Consider the following 17,044-nt stretch of genomic DNA (forward strand, 5'->3'; position numbering starts at 1 on the left):
CCAGGGCCCCCTCCAGCCCAGACGCCAAACGGGCCCCCAGCCTCGGCCCTCATCCAGAGCACCAGCTTCCTGGACTCGGTTCCTGTGACGTTGACCTTAGAGCCACGTGACCTGCTGGGAGTAGAGGAGAGCGCCGGCGGGCCTCCTCCCGTCAGAGGGGGAGGAGCCCTGGGAGCAGTAGCCAAGGATGGAAGAGGAGGAGTAAAGACGGCGGAGGTGGAGCTGAGGAGGCGGGCGGGAGAAGGCTTCGGATTCGTCATCGCCTCTCAGGAAGTGACCAATGGGGGTGAGTCCCAGTGAAGCCCTTCTGCTGTTTTGTTGGGTTTTCACTTTATTTACATGCTGAAGGTCACTACATGCCGTATATTGTTATTTTCATAAGTTGAGCCACTGTCCAGAACACTGTCCTTCTGCATGTGAATGGTACTGTACATCACGTCATGGTGTTGACTGGAGGCTAGCACTAGCAGTGGGCTAAAGTTACACATCTATAATCTCATTTAGCGACGGGCTAGTTAGCTAGCTACCTTGCTAATTCCACCATGCTACAAAAAGAATTAGCCCAACAGCGGACAGCGCTGGGTCACGGCCCCTCAGCCTCACTCCTCGCCGCTAGGAGACTACTTCACCAGGAGGAGAAGGGCTCAATTTTAAAGCTAGAGTGAGGACACTGGTATCATATGAAACTAGAAAAACCTAAGGAATTCATTGGTACCAACCATGTCATACTAGCTTGTTATGAAGGAGACTAAATAACGCTCTAAACTTGCACTAAATTTTGACGAGGAAAAACTGTCATGACCATTTTCAAAGGGGTCCCTTGACCTCTGACCTCCAGATATGTGAATGAAAATGGGTTCTATGGGTACCCATGAGTCTCCCCTTTACAGACATGCCCACTTTATGATAATCACATGCAGTTTGGGGCAAGTCATAGTCAAGTCAGCACACTGACACACTGACAGCTGTTGTTGCCTGTTGGGCTTTGTTATGTTATGATTTGAGCATATTTCTTATGTAGTTCAGAAGACGGTACTTCCTGCTGGGAGCTTCTCAGGGCCTGATTAGATTTCAATCATCACACTGAGATCTGACGCAGTGAGAAGTGTGTATCCAGAGTGAGTTAACTGACTCTAAGAAGAAGAGATAAATCATCAGGATGGTGTTTGTTCATCGTGTGGGTGTGATGACCTGTGCAGCCTGCAGGAGGCGCTGACGGCTCTCCGACTGTTATATCGAGTCTCTGCAGCAGCTGAGCTTCATTCAGCTGGAAGCAACGACCAGGTTTACAGCAGAGCACAGAGACCTCAAACGCATCGCCTCCTCTGAAACATGAACAATAATCTCCTCTGTTAAGGCATGTGTGTGTGTGTGTGTGTGTGTGTGTGTGTGTGTGTGTGTGTGTGTGTGTGTTATCTGCTCTGTTGGCCACGCCCCCTCCCTCCCAGCTGTCTCTCTTTCCAGCTCAGTCTCACTCGCCCACGTTCAGAGGTACAACCTGACTCACAGACAGACAGACAGATAGTTTCTTGTGTTTGCTTGTCTCTGGTCTATATTCATCATGTTGGAACGACTGCAGTCGGCTCTGAAAACTGTGAAGGACTCTAAACGTAAGTCACTCAGTGTGCATGTGTGTGTGTGTGTGTGTGTGTGTGTCATCTAGCGTACTGAGGTCTAATAGAAACCAGTATAGACTCTGTACTGGTTTAAAGCTGCACTATTTAAGGCTTGTTGGTTTGTATTTCTTCCCAGCTGAGGGAAGAGTTGTTGGTGTGTGTAGTAGGGCTGAAACGATATACCTATTTCCTGATTCGATACTATCACAATATTTGGGTGCCGATTTGATAAGTATTGCAATTCGATATAACAATATATTGCAATTTTTGTTAACTTCTTTAACACTAGACCATGGGAAAAAGTTGAATCATACATTTCTAGGGACTTTTACTATGGAAAATATCTAAATTACAGTAAAAATGTTTGATTTTCAGCACGTATGTAGTCAGAGATGTCCTGAAGTCAAATATATCGGGATCATTGTCAAGTATTATTTATTAAATTGTTTCCAGCAACCCAGAAATCAAAGAATAAAGACATTTCCTTCACAAATTAGTGGTATTTTCTTTTTAATTTATAAGGGACGTGTAATGTTTTATACTTCCGGTGAATATAATCCAATCAATCTTATTTCTATATATGTATTTTGTTAATACAGTTCCCCTTGTTAACACCTTATTTTGACAACCGGACGTAGTCACGTGTGTATACTTCCTCTAACTTCTCCAAGTCCGTCTCTAGCTCTCCCGTCAGCTCCGTTCTCTTTATACATCCCTGATCAGCTCCATCGGGGCCGTTTGAATGCGTTTAACATAAATGTCAGTATATGGGTGCTCTACAGTTGTAGCGTCGGCGCATTTGACCACGGAGATGAGAGTGACGGCCGGCCGCAATGCGGTAACGTTTCCTGTCCATGACAAAGTTAGCATGCAGCTTTAGCCGTGATGTCTAGCTCTGTTTTTCCTGCAATGTGTGAAACCCAAAGTGTTTCCATACTTTACTGGATGTGTAGTGTTTACTTCTTTGGATTTAAAATGTGAGTGTGCAGGTCTTATTCACACGGACCCTCCGCCGTTTTCTACTTTCTCATTTTGGCTCGCTGCGGTTTGTTTTGGTTGATGGATACAGAACAGATATGACGTCACGTTACTCAGACTACAACAATAAAAGCAGTAACTTCCTTCTACCTCCACATAGACTCAAATGAAGCAAATATATCGATTCTGGCATAAAAAAATTTATTTCAAAATCGTAAAAAAAAAAAATCACGATACATAGGTGAATGTTTTTCCCCACTGCTAGTGTGAAATGTTTCCTCGATGAAGTGATCTCTTCTTAATATTTGACTATGATGTGATGTTCCCTTATCCAGTATGTAGCCGCCCTAAAGCCATTTCTTCCTCCCTCTTTTATTATCTATCTCGTCGTCACCCTCCTCCTCCTCCATCAACTCTCAGGAATGTCTAAACTAGTTTCACCTCATTGAAACTCTCAGCAGTCAGACTTGTTGTGTGTCTATCAGTGGATTTAAGTGTTGACAGTGTTCAGGGTTAGAGGACCAGTCCTGATCCTTCTATAGTTCAGTCAGAGTCTGGAGGAGTGTTACTGATAAAAACTAATCACTGAGTAAATATGTGATGTCATGTTTTAACTTTCCATCCTAAGAAACAGTTTCTATAAAGAGGTTCAGCCTGTCCGGACTCAGATCAGATAGAGAAACATGCTTCTGTGTTTTTACTGAATTAATCCTTTAAGAGCAGCTCACACAAGAATTATAGAAAGATTTGTGTGTGTGTGTGTGTTGTAAGAAACCAACTCCCACAAATGTTGTTTTTCTCTCCGTTTAGACACAAAACAGGAACGAGCTGAATCTGACTGGTTCTAAAGTGGTTCTAACTAGGGCTGTCAATAGATTAAAATATTTAATCGTGATTAATCGCAAATAAATCTGTTCAAATGTACCTTAAAGGGAGATTTTTCAAGTATTTAATACTCTTATCAACATGAGAGTGGACAAATATGCTGCTTTATGCAAATGTATGTATATATTTATTATTTGAAATCAATTAACAACACAAAACAATGACGAATATTGCCCAGAAACCCTCACAGGTACTGCATTTAGCATAAAAAATATGCTCAAATCATAACATGGCAAACTGCAGCCCAACAGGCAACAACAGCTGTCAGTGTGTCAGTGTGCTGACTTGACTATGACTTGCCCCAAACTGCATGTGATTATCATAAAGTGGGCATGTCTGTAAAGGGGAGACTCGTGGGTACCCATAGAAACCATTTACATTCACATATCTTGAGGTCAGAGGTCAATGGACCCCTTTGAAAATGGTCATGACAGTTTTCCCTTGATAAAAAATGTAGCAAAAGTTTGCAGCGTTATTTAGCCTCCTTCTAGACAAGCTAGTATGACATGGTTGGTACCAATGTATTCCTTAGGTTTTTTAGATTCATATGATGCCCGCTACAACCTAAAAGTCACAAGTTGTGTTAATGCGTTAAAGAAATTAGTGGCGTTAAAACGAATTTGCGTTTACTCGCTATTATTGTGTTAACTTTGACAACCCTAATATATATATATATATAACTCTAACTTATTGGAGGTGTCACTGGACCAACGGGTACGGGGGTTCAATGTGAACTCTCTGAGAGTGTAATCAGTAACAGACACTCTAATGATCACCTGATGACTGATCTATAACTAACACACACACACACACACTCACACACCTGGGGGAAAGTCTCCAGAGAAACTCGCTGCTGAACTAAGTAGAGTCTGAGTAGAATTCACTATAAAAAACATTTAGCTTTCAATTTCTGATGATATAAAAACAATGTGTGTGTGTGTCTGTGTGTGTCTGTGTGTGTGTGTGTGTGTGTGTTATGTAACAATAAGCCTCAGCTGACTGTGTGTTCGTGTCCAGATGTGACTTCATGTTCAGACGTTCAGTTTATAGACATTAAACATGATGAAAGGACTTTTACAGTGAAACAGGAAGTTAAAGAGTTAGAATGACGTTTTCTACAAACGAAACATGAGAAGAATTAAATATATATTATTAGAATAATAAATGCTGATTAATTATTATAGATTAAACTACCAGCAGTATATAATAATAATATATGTCAATCTATGTATCTAAATACAGTTACTGTAAACGCACATGTACATATTCTGTTTCTGTGAATATAGTATTGACTTTTCCGGGTAAACTTGGGAGTCTGAACAGCTCAGTGCGATACACGACAGCCTTCAGCTTGACAAAACTGACATGACATTCTAGTGTGGTACAGTCAGTGTCAACAAAACAGATTTGCAAATCAGAAACATTTCCAGGGTTGACTGGTGAAAAAACACCTAAACATTTTAACCAGTACGGCTCACATGATGACAAAACAACTTTTCATTTTGGTGGCCAGTCTACTGACACAATAACGAGGTTTTGAAGCATGAATGAAGTGCTTTGGGTGAGTTACTACCTTTTGCAGAAATGCAATAGAGTTGTGATGTCCCGTCAAACAGTTGTGACAATTGCACTTAAAGTTTAGAGAAAGTTTAGACTTTAATGAACAAAAAGGCTCACACACTGAGAGTCCAGGATGCAGGCAGGTAACAGGCAAACTAAACTCTACAGAACGAAAGACAAACAGGCAATGAACAAAGGACCTGAGGTGATAAATAGTGACTGACTTACTGGAGAAGTGAGAACAGGTGAGCAGGAGGTGAAGTGAGGTGAGGTGAGTGCAGGACTAATGAGGGACAGGTGAAACTGATCAGGGCAGATAACCAAAAACACTATCCTTGTTTTTTAAGTATTCATTAATCCACTTAATGTTAAATGAATTATTAAGAGTGCTGTCGTCCCAGAGGATTGTGGGTCAGAATAGCCAGCAGGACATCCTGGTATTTACTGCTTTTGACCCACTTTGTATCGTGACACAGTAAATACTATAGTAGTACGAGCACTGCACTATTTCTGTCCATTCATGTGAACAGATTCAGCATCCTGAAGACCAACTGGTCTAATAATAGTCACGTTATCCATAATTCAACCATGTGGAGCTGTGTGTGTGCGTGTGTGTGTGTGTGTGTGTGTGTGTGTGTGTGTGTCCAATTTCACAGTACAATAAGCTCAGACTCACCTGCGCTCCAGTTTGTCACACAGAGGTCTCCTGCTGGATGTCAATGATGAAGAGAAAGTTGTATTTCTGTGCTCATGTAGCTGATGATGATGATGATGATGATGTTAGAGGGGGGGAAAGAGGAGGAAATGTTAGTATTTTATTGGTTCTCCATACATCAGACCGGCAATACGTCATCCAGAGTAGGCTTTCTGGGGGAAACCAGTCCCGTGTCCCTCGTAGACGGTGACAGAATAAACAGAAGAAGTCCAAACTTCTACTTTAAACAAACCGCTAACAGTAATAACGCTATGCTGAAGAGTTGCTGTGTAGCTAGTTGCACCAACAATAAATCCAAAAACGCCGATCTCTGATTTGTTCCCCTGCCGTGTCCTAAAAAAGATATAATAGAGGGTCTTTATGGCTCCAAGCTATAGACCAGACCAGCATGGCGTCATCACCGAGGCTGCGCTCCCTTTTGTGGAAAAGAAACTCGCCGTCACAGGAGAGAAAATGATGAAATGATCTGAGGCTCATACGATACGTGAATATTCACTGTCAGTGTGCTAAATGGATAAATGATGCTGGTGACAGTGACTAGCATGGCTAGCTAACGTTAGTTTGAGTGGGCGGCTGCTGCAGTAATACCAAGGCCTATTGAAAGAGGCTGGGACACGAGTCTTAGGGTATGGAGTATAACACATGCACAGTGTAACTGGACCTGCGGTCGTGCATCGCGATTGGCTCAATTTTGGCAAGTGCAGACCAGATTTTACTGCATATGTTGTACTCCAAAGATATGACATGTTGATGACGCGGGACTCTTTCACCTCCTTTAGTAATACAGTCATACATCAACGGAAGACTGAAGGCACATGGCGGCGATCAACCTTCATTTATTAAGGTATCGCCAACGCTCAGGTTCAGGCAAGGTCGCAAAATATTTATAAGACGTGTATAAAACAAACGTTTGTATAACAAGAGATGAATGTATACTTGTCAATACAAGTATAACTTGTCAAAATTACAATCCAAACATAGGTCAGATTGCATTGAAGTCTATGAGATCTTTGGTTTTCTATCTCCCAAAAGGGGACGCGGCCTTGACTTAATGCGAAGTACTCGTATGTGGCGGTCTGATGTGTACAGACATTTTTATGCAGGATGCTGAAGTTACTTATACTTATACATATACATATTATAGTTGCACCTCAGAGCTGTTAGAGGTTATAAACTGTGTGGTTTCATGTTGTCATGTTGATGTTATTGGAGATATTTTAGAGGCCCAGCGATGGTTGTTTCCTTCCAGCTCTCTGTCTGATAACATCAGACTCTCTTCATGTGTTTCTCTCTCAGCTTGTTGAACTCAGCTCTTTGCTTATCAGCTCTCATGCTAACATTCACCCCTCCACCTCTGTGTTCAGTTTAAACACACACACACTTTGACTCTTTGATATATTAAAGGTTCCTTTAAAGTCACTTTGAAGGACCTGCTGGTGTTTGTTCCTGTTTCAGTCTATTCTCTATAAATCCTGTTTGTTTCTAGTTTATTTGTTCAGGCCAAAGTCTCTCACTGTGTCTCCGAGACTAACGAACAATGCTCCACATACCAACGGTTTCATTTCATTTCTATGAACCTCCAGAAACCTATATTATCCATAACTGTATTATAACTCAACATTATATCTATTTAATTATTTTCTACATTTATATAATCAGAAGAGGAGCCAGTATTGAGCCCTGTGATGGAGGTGGTGACAGTTTAATTTAAAACACTGCTGTCCTCATTTATAGTACGACCTTATGGAAGAAAAATAAATGAATAAATAAATAAATTACCTGATAAATAAATAAGTCATTAAATGTAGCAAAAATAATATAGAAAATAAATGTAGCCATTAATTAATTGATTAAATGTGACATAAATTGATATTTCTGTTTTAATTTGCTTCTTTATTTATTTATCTTTGTATTAATTCCCTTTTTTGTTTATTCCTCTGTTAAATTTTCCCTTTTATTTATTTATGTATTTTTTTTAATTACATTTTAAAGTAATTTATTTATTTTTATTACATTTTAAGGTAATTTATTTAGTTTTGCATTTAGTTTATTCATTTATTTTTGCATTTATTTTCTATTTTTATGTATTTATTTATATATTTATGCACGATTCTCCCTTTGCATTTCACCCCTTATTTATTTCCCCATACTTATTTATTTCTTTACACATATCTTTTTATTATGCAAATGAGGGGGCTGTAGGGCTTGTTTTTGATTTTGGCAGGTTCCGTCCTTTATACAACCTAAATCAGCTCACGACAACGGTTATTTTAAAAGTTTCCAGGGAGTTGCCAGAGGCGGCGAGTCACGCCAGACGCCCCTGATTTGCATAAACTAGCCTAGACCTCAACTTTATCCAAATCAGAAGCGGTGTTGTGAAAGTGTTGTTGTGGACACTGAGAAGACCAGGATCCTGTAGTTTAGATTGACTTCTTTGGTTTGAGAAACGTTCTTCACATGTTCCATCCAGCTGTTTATCAGGAGTCAGCGTGTTTCTGTCCTTCAGGTTTTATCTTCTGCTGTTTGACTTCACAACATGAAACTGTGCAAACAGTCAGTGGTCGGATTGGTTCATGGTACAGGGTCACTTTAATACTGTCTGTCTGCTGGTCATGTGATCTCTCTGCTGGAGCAGAAACAGTTTAGTCTTGTGATTAATGTTTCTGAGCCAGAAAATCTTTCTGAGAATTTCTCTCCTCTCTGAGGTTTCAACACCAGGATCAGGTGTGTGTGTGTGTGTGTGTGTGTGTGTGTGTGTGTGTGTGTGTGTGTTGTAAGAACCAACTCCCACAAATGTTGTTTTTCTCTCCGTTTAGACACAAAACAGGAACGAGCTGAATCTGACTGCTTCTAAAACAGATTTAAAATGGTTCTAAAGTCGTTATAACTAGGGCTGTCAATGGATTCAAATATTTAATCACGATTAATCGCAAATTAATCGCACATTTGTCTGTTCAAAATGTACCTTAAAGCGAAATTTGTCAAGTATTTAATACTCTTATTAACATGGGAGTGGACAAATATGCTGCTTTATGCAAATGTATGTATATATTTATTATTGGATGTCATTTAACAACAAAAAACAATGACAATTATTGTCCAGAAACCCTCACAGGTACTGCATTTAGCATAAAGAAATAAGGTCAAATCGTAACATGGCAAACTGCAGCCCAACAGGCAACAACAGCTGTCAGTGTGTCAGTGTGCTGACTCGACTATGACTTGCCCCAAACTGCATGTGATTATCATAAAGCTGGCATGTCTGTAAAGGGGAGACTCGTGGGTACCCATAGAACCCATTTTCATTTACACATCTTAAGGTCAGAGGTCAAGGGACCCCTTTGAAAATGTCCATGTCAGTTTTCCCTTGCCAAAATGTAGCCTAAGTTAGCAGTGTTATTTAAGCTCCTTGACGACAAGCTAGTATGACGTGGTTACATGTCATGGATTCATCAGGTTTTCTAGTTTCAAATGATACCAGTATCTTCACTCTAGCTTTAAAACTGAACCTGCTACAACCTAAAAATCACAAGTTGCGTTATTATCATGTTAACTTTGACAGCCCCGTCCCTGATGTCTCACCGCTTCGTGACGGTGCGTCGCGGCAGCCCGGCGGCTCGCAGTGGCCAGATTCAGCCTGGAGACCAGCTGGAGGCGGTGGAGGGGCGAGCTGTCGGAGGTCTGCAGCATCGAGACCTCGCCCAGATCCTGAGGAGAGCCGGGAACACGCTGAGACTGAGCATCACGCCACGCCACCGTAATACAATACACACTAATACCCTCCACTAAAGCCTCATGTCCACTGCCTGTTACCAACACCACTCTACTACAATAATACTGTATTATAACACTGATCATGTCTCTGTCAGAGGGAGCAGACCTGGAGATTGATGGACGGCTGATGAAAGGATCCAGAGGGAGGTCAAAGGTCAGTCTTTGGGAGCTGCTCTGAGATCTGAAGTCTTCAGTACAACTATAGTAGCAGTAACAGTATACCTGTAGTACTAGTAGTACTTAGTAGGCATGTTTGAGTATCAGACATTCTCTAGTGAAATTCAAGCTGTATCTTAATTTTTTACACAAACTCAATAAATGATTTGTGTTTATATTTGTGTGTCAGGATGAGTCCAGGTTCTATAGTGTGGATCTGGAGCGAGGTCCTACAGGGTTTGGTTTCTCTCTGAGGGGGGGCAGCGAGTACAACATGGGACTGTATGTACTGGGACTGATGGAGGGGGGGCCGGCCCAGCGCAGCAACAAAATACAGGTACACACACACACAGATCTGTAACCCACCACTTTCCTGCAGCTGTTTCACAGTAAAAGACAGAATCAGGAAGGCTTTTACTGTGAAGGAGCTGCAGGAAGTAGTCTTGTTCGGTCTCCGGCAGACTCGTCCCGTCAGCCCAGCACTTTGGTTCAGAGTGAGACCTCCAGTCAACAACAGAGGATGACTGGTGGTGATGTTTCCTACAGTGAGCTGGTTCAGGACCTCACACCACAACCAGGTCCTGGACTAGAGTTCGGTTACATAATAATAACTTTATTTATATACAGTAGTACCTTTCAAAAACAAAGGTACTTGGCAAAAAAAACAACTGTAAACTGACTTAATTTTCTTAATTAAATAATTTGGTGAAAAGTGTTACAATTTATCAAAGCACAAGTTGACTTGTTTCATCTGTCCAGCAGTATTAAACCCAAATATTCAGTTTAAAAACGTAGCTTTAACTAGTGAATCAGGTTCAAGGTTCACACTATTAGAAGCATCAGATGAGATCATCAGTATCACCTCTCTGGTTCCGATATCTCTTCACATCAGCAGATATAAAACATCCCTCATTAAATCATTAATTTCTGTCTGCAGCTGTGACACTCTGAGCATCAAACATTCAACATCCAGCTGCTTCCTTCAAATATTCAACAACACGTGCTGCGTTTAGCGCCCCCTAAAGGCTGCAGGATGACACCCGTCATCATCATTCAGTCCACAGTTTGAACCAGAGATAGAAAGTGTGTGACCTCCTCCTGCTCTACATTCCTTCACCATCAGCTCACATCTAATAAAGACCTGATTCAGAAAGAAGCTCTTTTACGCAGAAATGCTTATTTTCTGTTGCTCTCTGCAGTCCGTCTGTCCGTCTTATATCATTCAAACTGAATTCATTTTGTTTTTGGACTGTTGGTCAAACAAAACAAACAATTTTCTGACATTTTAAAGAGAGAAACTGAGCTGCAGTCAGTTCCAGACAGGCAGAGACAGTCCAGGTGTTCCCTGTTGGTCCTAACGATCTGCTGCCACCAGGTGTCTGGAGTCATCATGACTGATTTCTCATCTTATAGTTAACTAGGGCTTGAAGTGGGAAAAAATAAGTCCCAGTACTCTCTTATTCACATGTTGGCGTGTGTATCAGCTGGTACCTTATTATATATTCATTATTTCTTAAGGCATGTTATAATGTGCTAGTCATAAGTGTTTTTATAGCTATATTATTATACCTGGGCTGTGCATCTTCTATAGTAGGCCTATAATACTCTAATAATATTCACACTGGAACATTATAGGGTTAACGTGATGCGTTTAGTGTTAATAGTTGAACTGTTTTCCTGTGTTATGTGTAGCCTATAGTATAGTAGAGTATCATTCAGGGTTTAGGATCGGTGTGCCAGTCAGGATGCTCTTACGTTATTATACAGCGACACATTCTTTGAATGTATACAGTGAATAAAACTTAACTGAAGGTGTCCCAGGTGTCCCAGGTGTCCCAGGTGTCTCAGGTGTGATGTTAACTGAAGGTGTCCTAGGTGTCTCAGGTGTGATGTTAACTGAAGGTGTCCCAGGTGTCTCAGGTGTGATGTTAACTGAAGGTGACCCAGGTGTCTCAGGTGTGATGTTAACTGAAGGTGTCCCCTGGTGTCCTCAGGTGTCGGACCAGCTGGTGGAGATAAACGGAGACAGTACATCAGGGATGACTCACAGTCAGGCTGTGGAGCAGATCAGGAGAGGAGGACATCGGATCCACCTCATCCTCAAGAAGGGAAACGGATACGTGCCCGACTACGGTGAGACTACCTGAGCAGTCTCCGTACTGCTCCACCTGTCTGGAGGTGATGGTACCATGCAGTGGAGTAGAAGGATAAAGTAGCAGAAAATGGAAAATAACGTACCTCAAAATTGTACTGAAGTACAGAAAGCTACTTTCCACCACTGATGAAGAACTTCCTGTGTCGACTAATAAAATTTTTTAGGTGTTAAAAGTTAAAATAATTAAGAGATTGTCTATGGCCCCCTTTTCTGTTAGTTAACATGATGAGGTTTTTTTTGGGCGGAGCGTTAAGTGGAGGCAGAATGATTCTCTGAACACGTTAGTTAACGCTGGCTAGCAAGTATTGTTGGCTTGTTTTTTTTAACAATGGCTGAAAAAATACTGTCAATATGTCCCGTCACTCACTCTCCAGGATCACAAGAGAGTCGAGAAAGTTAACATTAACCAACGGGACCAGATTAGCCGACCCTTACGCCGCTGGCAGACTACTTCAGGAGGAGTAGACGGCTGGCTGACGTTAGTAAATTTGCCTCAGGGGGCTTTAGAGTGAGGCGGAGGGACCGTGACGCAGCGCTGTCCGCTGTTGGGCTCATTTTCTGTAGCATGATGGAATTAGCAAGTTAACTATCCTTCAGTAAAGTCAGTCAAAAAGAGAAATCACAGTTTGTCATCTCTAATGTATGTGATGTCTGGATTCTGGCGCCCAACAACACAGCAAGATGACATTTTAGATGTGTAACTTTAGCCCACTGCTAGTGTTAGCCTCCAGTTGCCTCCAGCTGTCTTTCCTTTGTTATGCCTCCAGCTAACCAGGACACTAACAGGCTCTATAGTAAAACTCCTTCAGACTCTCTGAACCTGAATCGTCCAATCACAGCTCTGGGTTTCTCTTGACTTACTTTCTCTTCCTCCTTCCTCCTGTACTTCCTGTCCTGTTCTTCCTCCTCTTCCTCAGTGGAGTTGTCCAGCCTGTCTCTCTGTATGACCAACTCTAAACAGGGGGAACCCTGCTTCTACGTGATTGGACGCACTGAAAACTCGCGGTTGGTAACTTCCTGTTCTCCTCTGGCTCTTCTTTCCTTTCACTTTCATCCCTCCATCTTTAGTTCTCCATCAACAACCTGCAGCCATCAGAGCTTTGTCTTTATCATGTGAGCGTCACAGTTAAATCAAATGTTGATTACATGTGTGTTTGATCACAGCAGCCTGTGGTGGACGTCGGAGGAACTGTAGCTCATGTTTGTTTCTCTGTTTGTCTGCCAGGCCCTGAGGAAGGAGCCCTCTCCCCCTCCTCTTCTTCACACACAGAGGAGCAAGATGTGGAAACAGTGACCATGACAACCACCTCCCTCAGCCAGCAGCGGGGAGGAGGAGGCGCCACAGGAGGAGGAGAGGGGGGAGGAGAGAGGAGGAGGACGAGGAGAGAGGGAGAAACCAAACAAAGAACAGGAGGAAGAGGAGGAAGAGGAGGGGAAGGGCCTCCTGATCTGGACCTGGACGTGGTGGAGGAGGAGGCACGGGAGGAGGAGGAGGAGGAGGAGGAGAGGAGGAGAAGAAGTCAGACTGTCAGACAGAAGGAGAAGCGGCATGAGCAGAGGGAGCAGGGGAAGAGGAGCAGGAGCTTACCCAGGATCAGTGCTCGATCCTGGGACACGTTGATGCTGCCGGAGGGGGTGGAGGTGGAGGAGTCTGGAGGAGGCGTGAAGGAGAGGAGGAGGAGGAGCGAGACGAAGAGCAGGAGCAGGGCGACAGAAACCGTCAGGGAGGAGCAGAAGAGGGGAGAGCGGAGAGACGACAGCACCACCACCCGCCACGCAAAGCATTCTGGGAGCTCAGGTGCAGCTCAGAAGGTAGCGTTTTCCTTCCTCATGCCGATGGACGATGACGAGCACCAGCGTCTGTCTGACAGCGAATCAGCAACCAGCCTCTCAGAGGTCAGCCTATCAGCAGCCAGCATCGCCACAGCGGGGTGGCAGGAGGATTCTCATTGGAGGAGAGCAGAGTCACCGTGGCAACAGGGGAATGCCCCGGGCCCCTGGTTGAAGCCGAGCCCGCAGAAACTGACACAGGTTCTGGTTGGCAGTCGGCGCGGTGGGCGGGAACTAGCCGGCGGGCTCTCTCTCTGATTGGCTCACAGCGAGGGCATTCTCGTTTTTCATTCGCTGATTTTTTTTTTAAAGGCTACTTATAAGGGCTTTTTTGATTGGCCTGCTGAGAGAAGACCTGCCTCTTCCTGCGTCTTATTGGATGACAGCAGACAATTAAAGCAGACGAGTACTTCATTTTGATTGGCTGGTGGGTGGGTTTTGAGGCCTCTGATTGGCCAATGACATAACAGGTGCACACACAGCCGTCGAATTAACAATGTTATTTTAATTTTACCCATCATCCCTCAGTGCATCCTGAGACCTGTATCACGGCGCCAGATGAGTGCGTTATCTCAGACTCTCTGGTATCACGATGCTGGGTAGATCAGGGTGGTAACAGGGCTACATCACCATGGTAACAGATGCTAGCCTGGTTAACTCCAGAGGATCAGATCAAAAGCTGTCGACAGCGACAACGAACCAATCAGATCACTGACGGTTTATAATAAAGAGGCAAATAACAAAGAGCAATATTTTTATAGGTCAGGAGAATCTGAGATCAAACGGCTAACAGAAAGATGGAGATTTATATTAATTATGTCATTTAAATAAGTTTATTTTATTCCGGACAAGAATCCTGAAAGTGTATAAATATCTTTTACACTCTTTTTCCAACGCTGCAGCAGTTATACATCTTTTCAGACTCAATAACATAATGATTGGAACTAATAATATATAATAATCAGGCTGATATCGTGGAGTCTGAACCTCTTCAATACCTTTTAAAGAACAAAATATCAGGGAGTAAACAGAACAGTAGAGACAAAAGAGAGACTCTGTAGCTAACCCTAACCTACGTCACGGTGTTAGCTGGAGGCTAACACTAGCAGTGGGCTAAAGTTACACATCTAAAATGTCATCTTGCTGTGTTGTTGGGCGCCAGAATCGAGATCGAGAACCAGCTTCATGATACCAGCGATCAGAATCAGAGTCAGATGAAGTCCGTGTGATACAGGCCCTGCTCATCACCTTCATCCTCCTCCTCATCATCACCTCTCCAACTTTAAACTCGTATGCAAACAACATGAGAACCTTTTCAGACGCTGTTCTGTGATTCTGTGTATCTGAGCATGTGAATATCACTGGAATGATTTTTTATTTTTATAAGCTGAACATGTAAAGGCTCAATGACATTATTATTATTATTATTATTATTATTATTAGAGATTAAATAGACCAGAGATGATCTGATTTGCCTGCTTGCTTGTAAAAAAGAAAAAAACTTTGCCCTGATGATGTAACAGAGCCATAACACACACACACACAGTTCAGGTCCAGCTGTGGTCCTGTTGGCTGTCAATAACCATAGCATCGCCACGGCAACTCGGCCAGCAGGATGACCTGTTTCTATAGCAACCGCCATGGTGGAGCAAGACACTAGGACATGCAGCTCTAAATCATAACAAGTGCCTCATTTTATTTCAGCCTTCGTCCTGCAGACCGACAGCCACGCACCACACCCCGCCACTTCCTGTTCACACCCCGCCATGTCCCGTCACGTCTCATCAGACAACGCAAAGACCCCTGGTCCCACACTGAGCTCCAGGCTCTCCTGTACTGACTGTTTTTATATTTGAGAGTTGAGGTGTAGACCCACTCCCAGAGACACAGCGACCTTCATGTCATGGTTGAAGTTAGGGCCGACACTAATTTGATTAACCTGCCAATTATTTAATTTTATCTATAAAATATCAGAAAATGTCTGTCAACAAAGTGAACCAACAGTCCAAAGAAATTAATTAATGATCAAATATGACACAGAAAAGCATCAAATCTTAAACATATTAAAGAAGCTGGCACCAGAGGATATTTGTCAGATTAATTTTCTGTTGATCGACTAATCGATGAGCTCTAGAACTGACATTTTTCATGTCTGTATTCAGCCAAAGATCATCTGTGTGGGAAGAAGCTCCACTCTTAGCGTTTCTGTAGTTCCAACAACTCCAACAGCGTGAGACCTCTTCTCTTTAGATGATCTCTCTTCTCCAGCTAAACTTTCATTCATATCGGATCAAGATGATCAGTTTTATATTTACATACATTTAATGAACATTTAGGTCAATATACGTATGTGATCGGACTCTGTATCAGCAGGTTATCAATATTAAAGGACTACAGGGCCACTGGGACGTCCCAATGCATTACTGTAGTTTACATTGTTTAATTTAATACTAAAATAAAAATGTAGCATGTAAAGATGTTGAACCTAAAAGACACATGTTGAACTCCCTCATCCATCCATGACATCATGCTTTCTTTTTTAACCTTCTGTCTGTCTGTCTGTCTGCACACTGCAGTTACACTACAACGCCCACACACCTGTGTGCTGCCCTTTAGCTCCGCCCCTCAGCCTGCTCTCTCTAAAGGGCATTTTTGATCTTTCTTCTATGCATTTTCTAAAGACTGCCTGCTGGTGATCGGAAGGATCACACAGCCTGGACTATTAACGCTTCTAATGATGGGTCTGAATATTCAGGTTCTGGTCCAGAGACGACCAGTAAGGATTCAAAAGTTTCATCATCAATCCTGCTCTCAAACAGCAGGAGGAACGTCACGGAGGAACGTCATGTAGGAATGTCAGGAAGGAACGTCAGGAAGGAACGTCACGGAGGAACGTCACGAAGGAACGCAACACCGAACTGTGTTATTCCATAAAGTGTAAAAATATATATGCAGTAGGCGATTTAAAGGGGGGATGAGGTGAGCCAAATGCCCGTCGTTTAGTAGCCTAACTGTTCTGTGTATCGATAAATCCCTGGGCGCTGTCCGTGGTGCTGAAGTTCCCCCCTGCCTGTTCAAAATTAGCAAATCGCCTACTGTATATGTCTGTCTCTTTCGCTTCCTGTCTGACTTCAAACACTTCACAAGTCTGCTAACTGTTAGCTCGCTAACTAGCCAGCAGCCTCATTCAACAAAGAAGCTAACGTTAAAAGAACAAGTTAATTTGGGAAGCTGCTTTTTATTCACTTCCTTGGAGTGAAATGAGGAGATTGATTCTGTTTTCTGGAGTCAGGACATGGTTAGCCTAGCTGTTAGCTTAGCTTAGCTTAGCATAAAGACTGGGAATAGAGGGAAACAGCTAGCCTGCCCAGCCAA

The 17,044-nt window shown here is 42.7% G+C and overlaps 1 protein-coding gene across 6 annotated transcripts in view; it reads left to right on the forward strand.

The window, feature by feature from the left end:
* The window catches only part of magixa (MAGI family member, X-linked a), a 36,993-nt gene extending 21,241 nt beyond the window's left edge, over positions 1-15,752 (forward strand). For 5 of the 6 annotated variants that reach the window (XM_074644960.1, XM_074644963.1, XM_074644962.1 and 2 more), the window contains exons 16-21: positions 5-286; positions 9,317-9,511; positions 9,624-9,682; positions 9,875-10,021; positions 11,679-11,817; positions 13,065-15,752. In XM_074644960.1, the coding sequence (XP_074501061.1) occupies positions 5-286; positions 9,317-9,511; positions 9,624-9,682; positions 9,875-10,021; positions 11,679-11,817; positions 13,065-13,927 (1,685 nt within the window). In that variant the 3' untranslated portion in view covers positions 13,928-15,752. Of the gene's footprint in view, positions 1-4; positions 287-9,316; positions 9,512-9,623; positions 9,683-9,874; positions 10,022-11,678; positions 11,818-12,756; positions 12,845-13,064 lie in introns of all 6 variants that reach the window. The other variant, XM_074644965.1, reaches the window with a different exon arrangement.
* Positions 15,753-17,044: the final 1,292 nt, after the last annotated feature.

The sequence above is a fragment of the Sebastes fasciatus genome, chromosome 8 (genome assembly GCF_043250625.1).
Source record: "Sebastes fasciatus isolate fSebFas1 chromosome 8, fSebFas1.pri, whole genome shotgun sequence".
NCBI classification, from domain to species: domain Eukaryota; kingdom Metazoa; phylum Chordata; class Actinopteri; order Perciformes; family Sebastidae; genus Sebastes; species Sebastes fasciatus.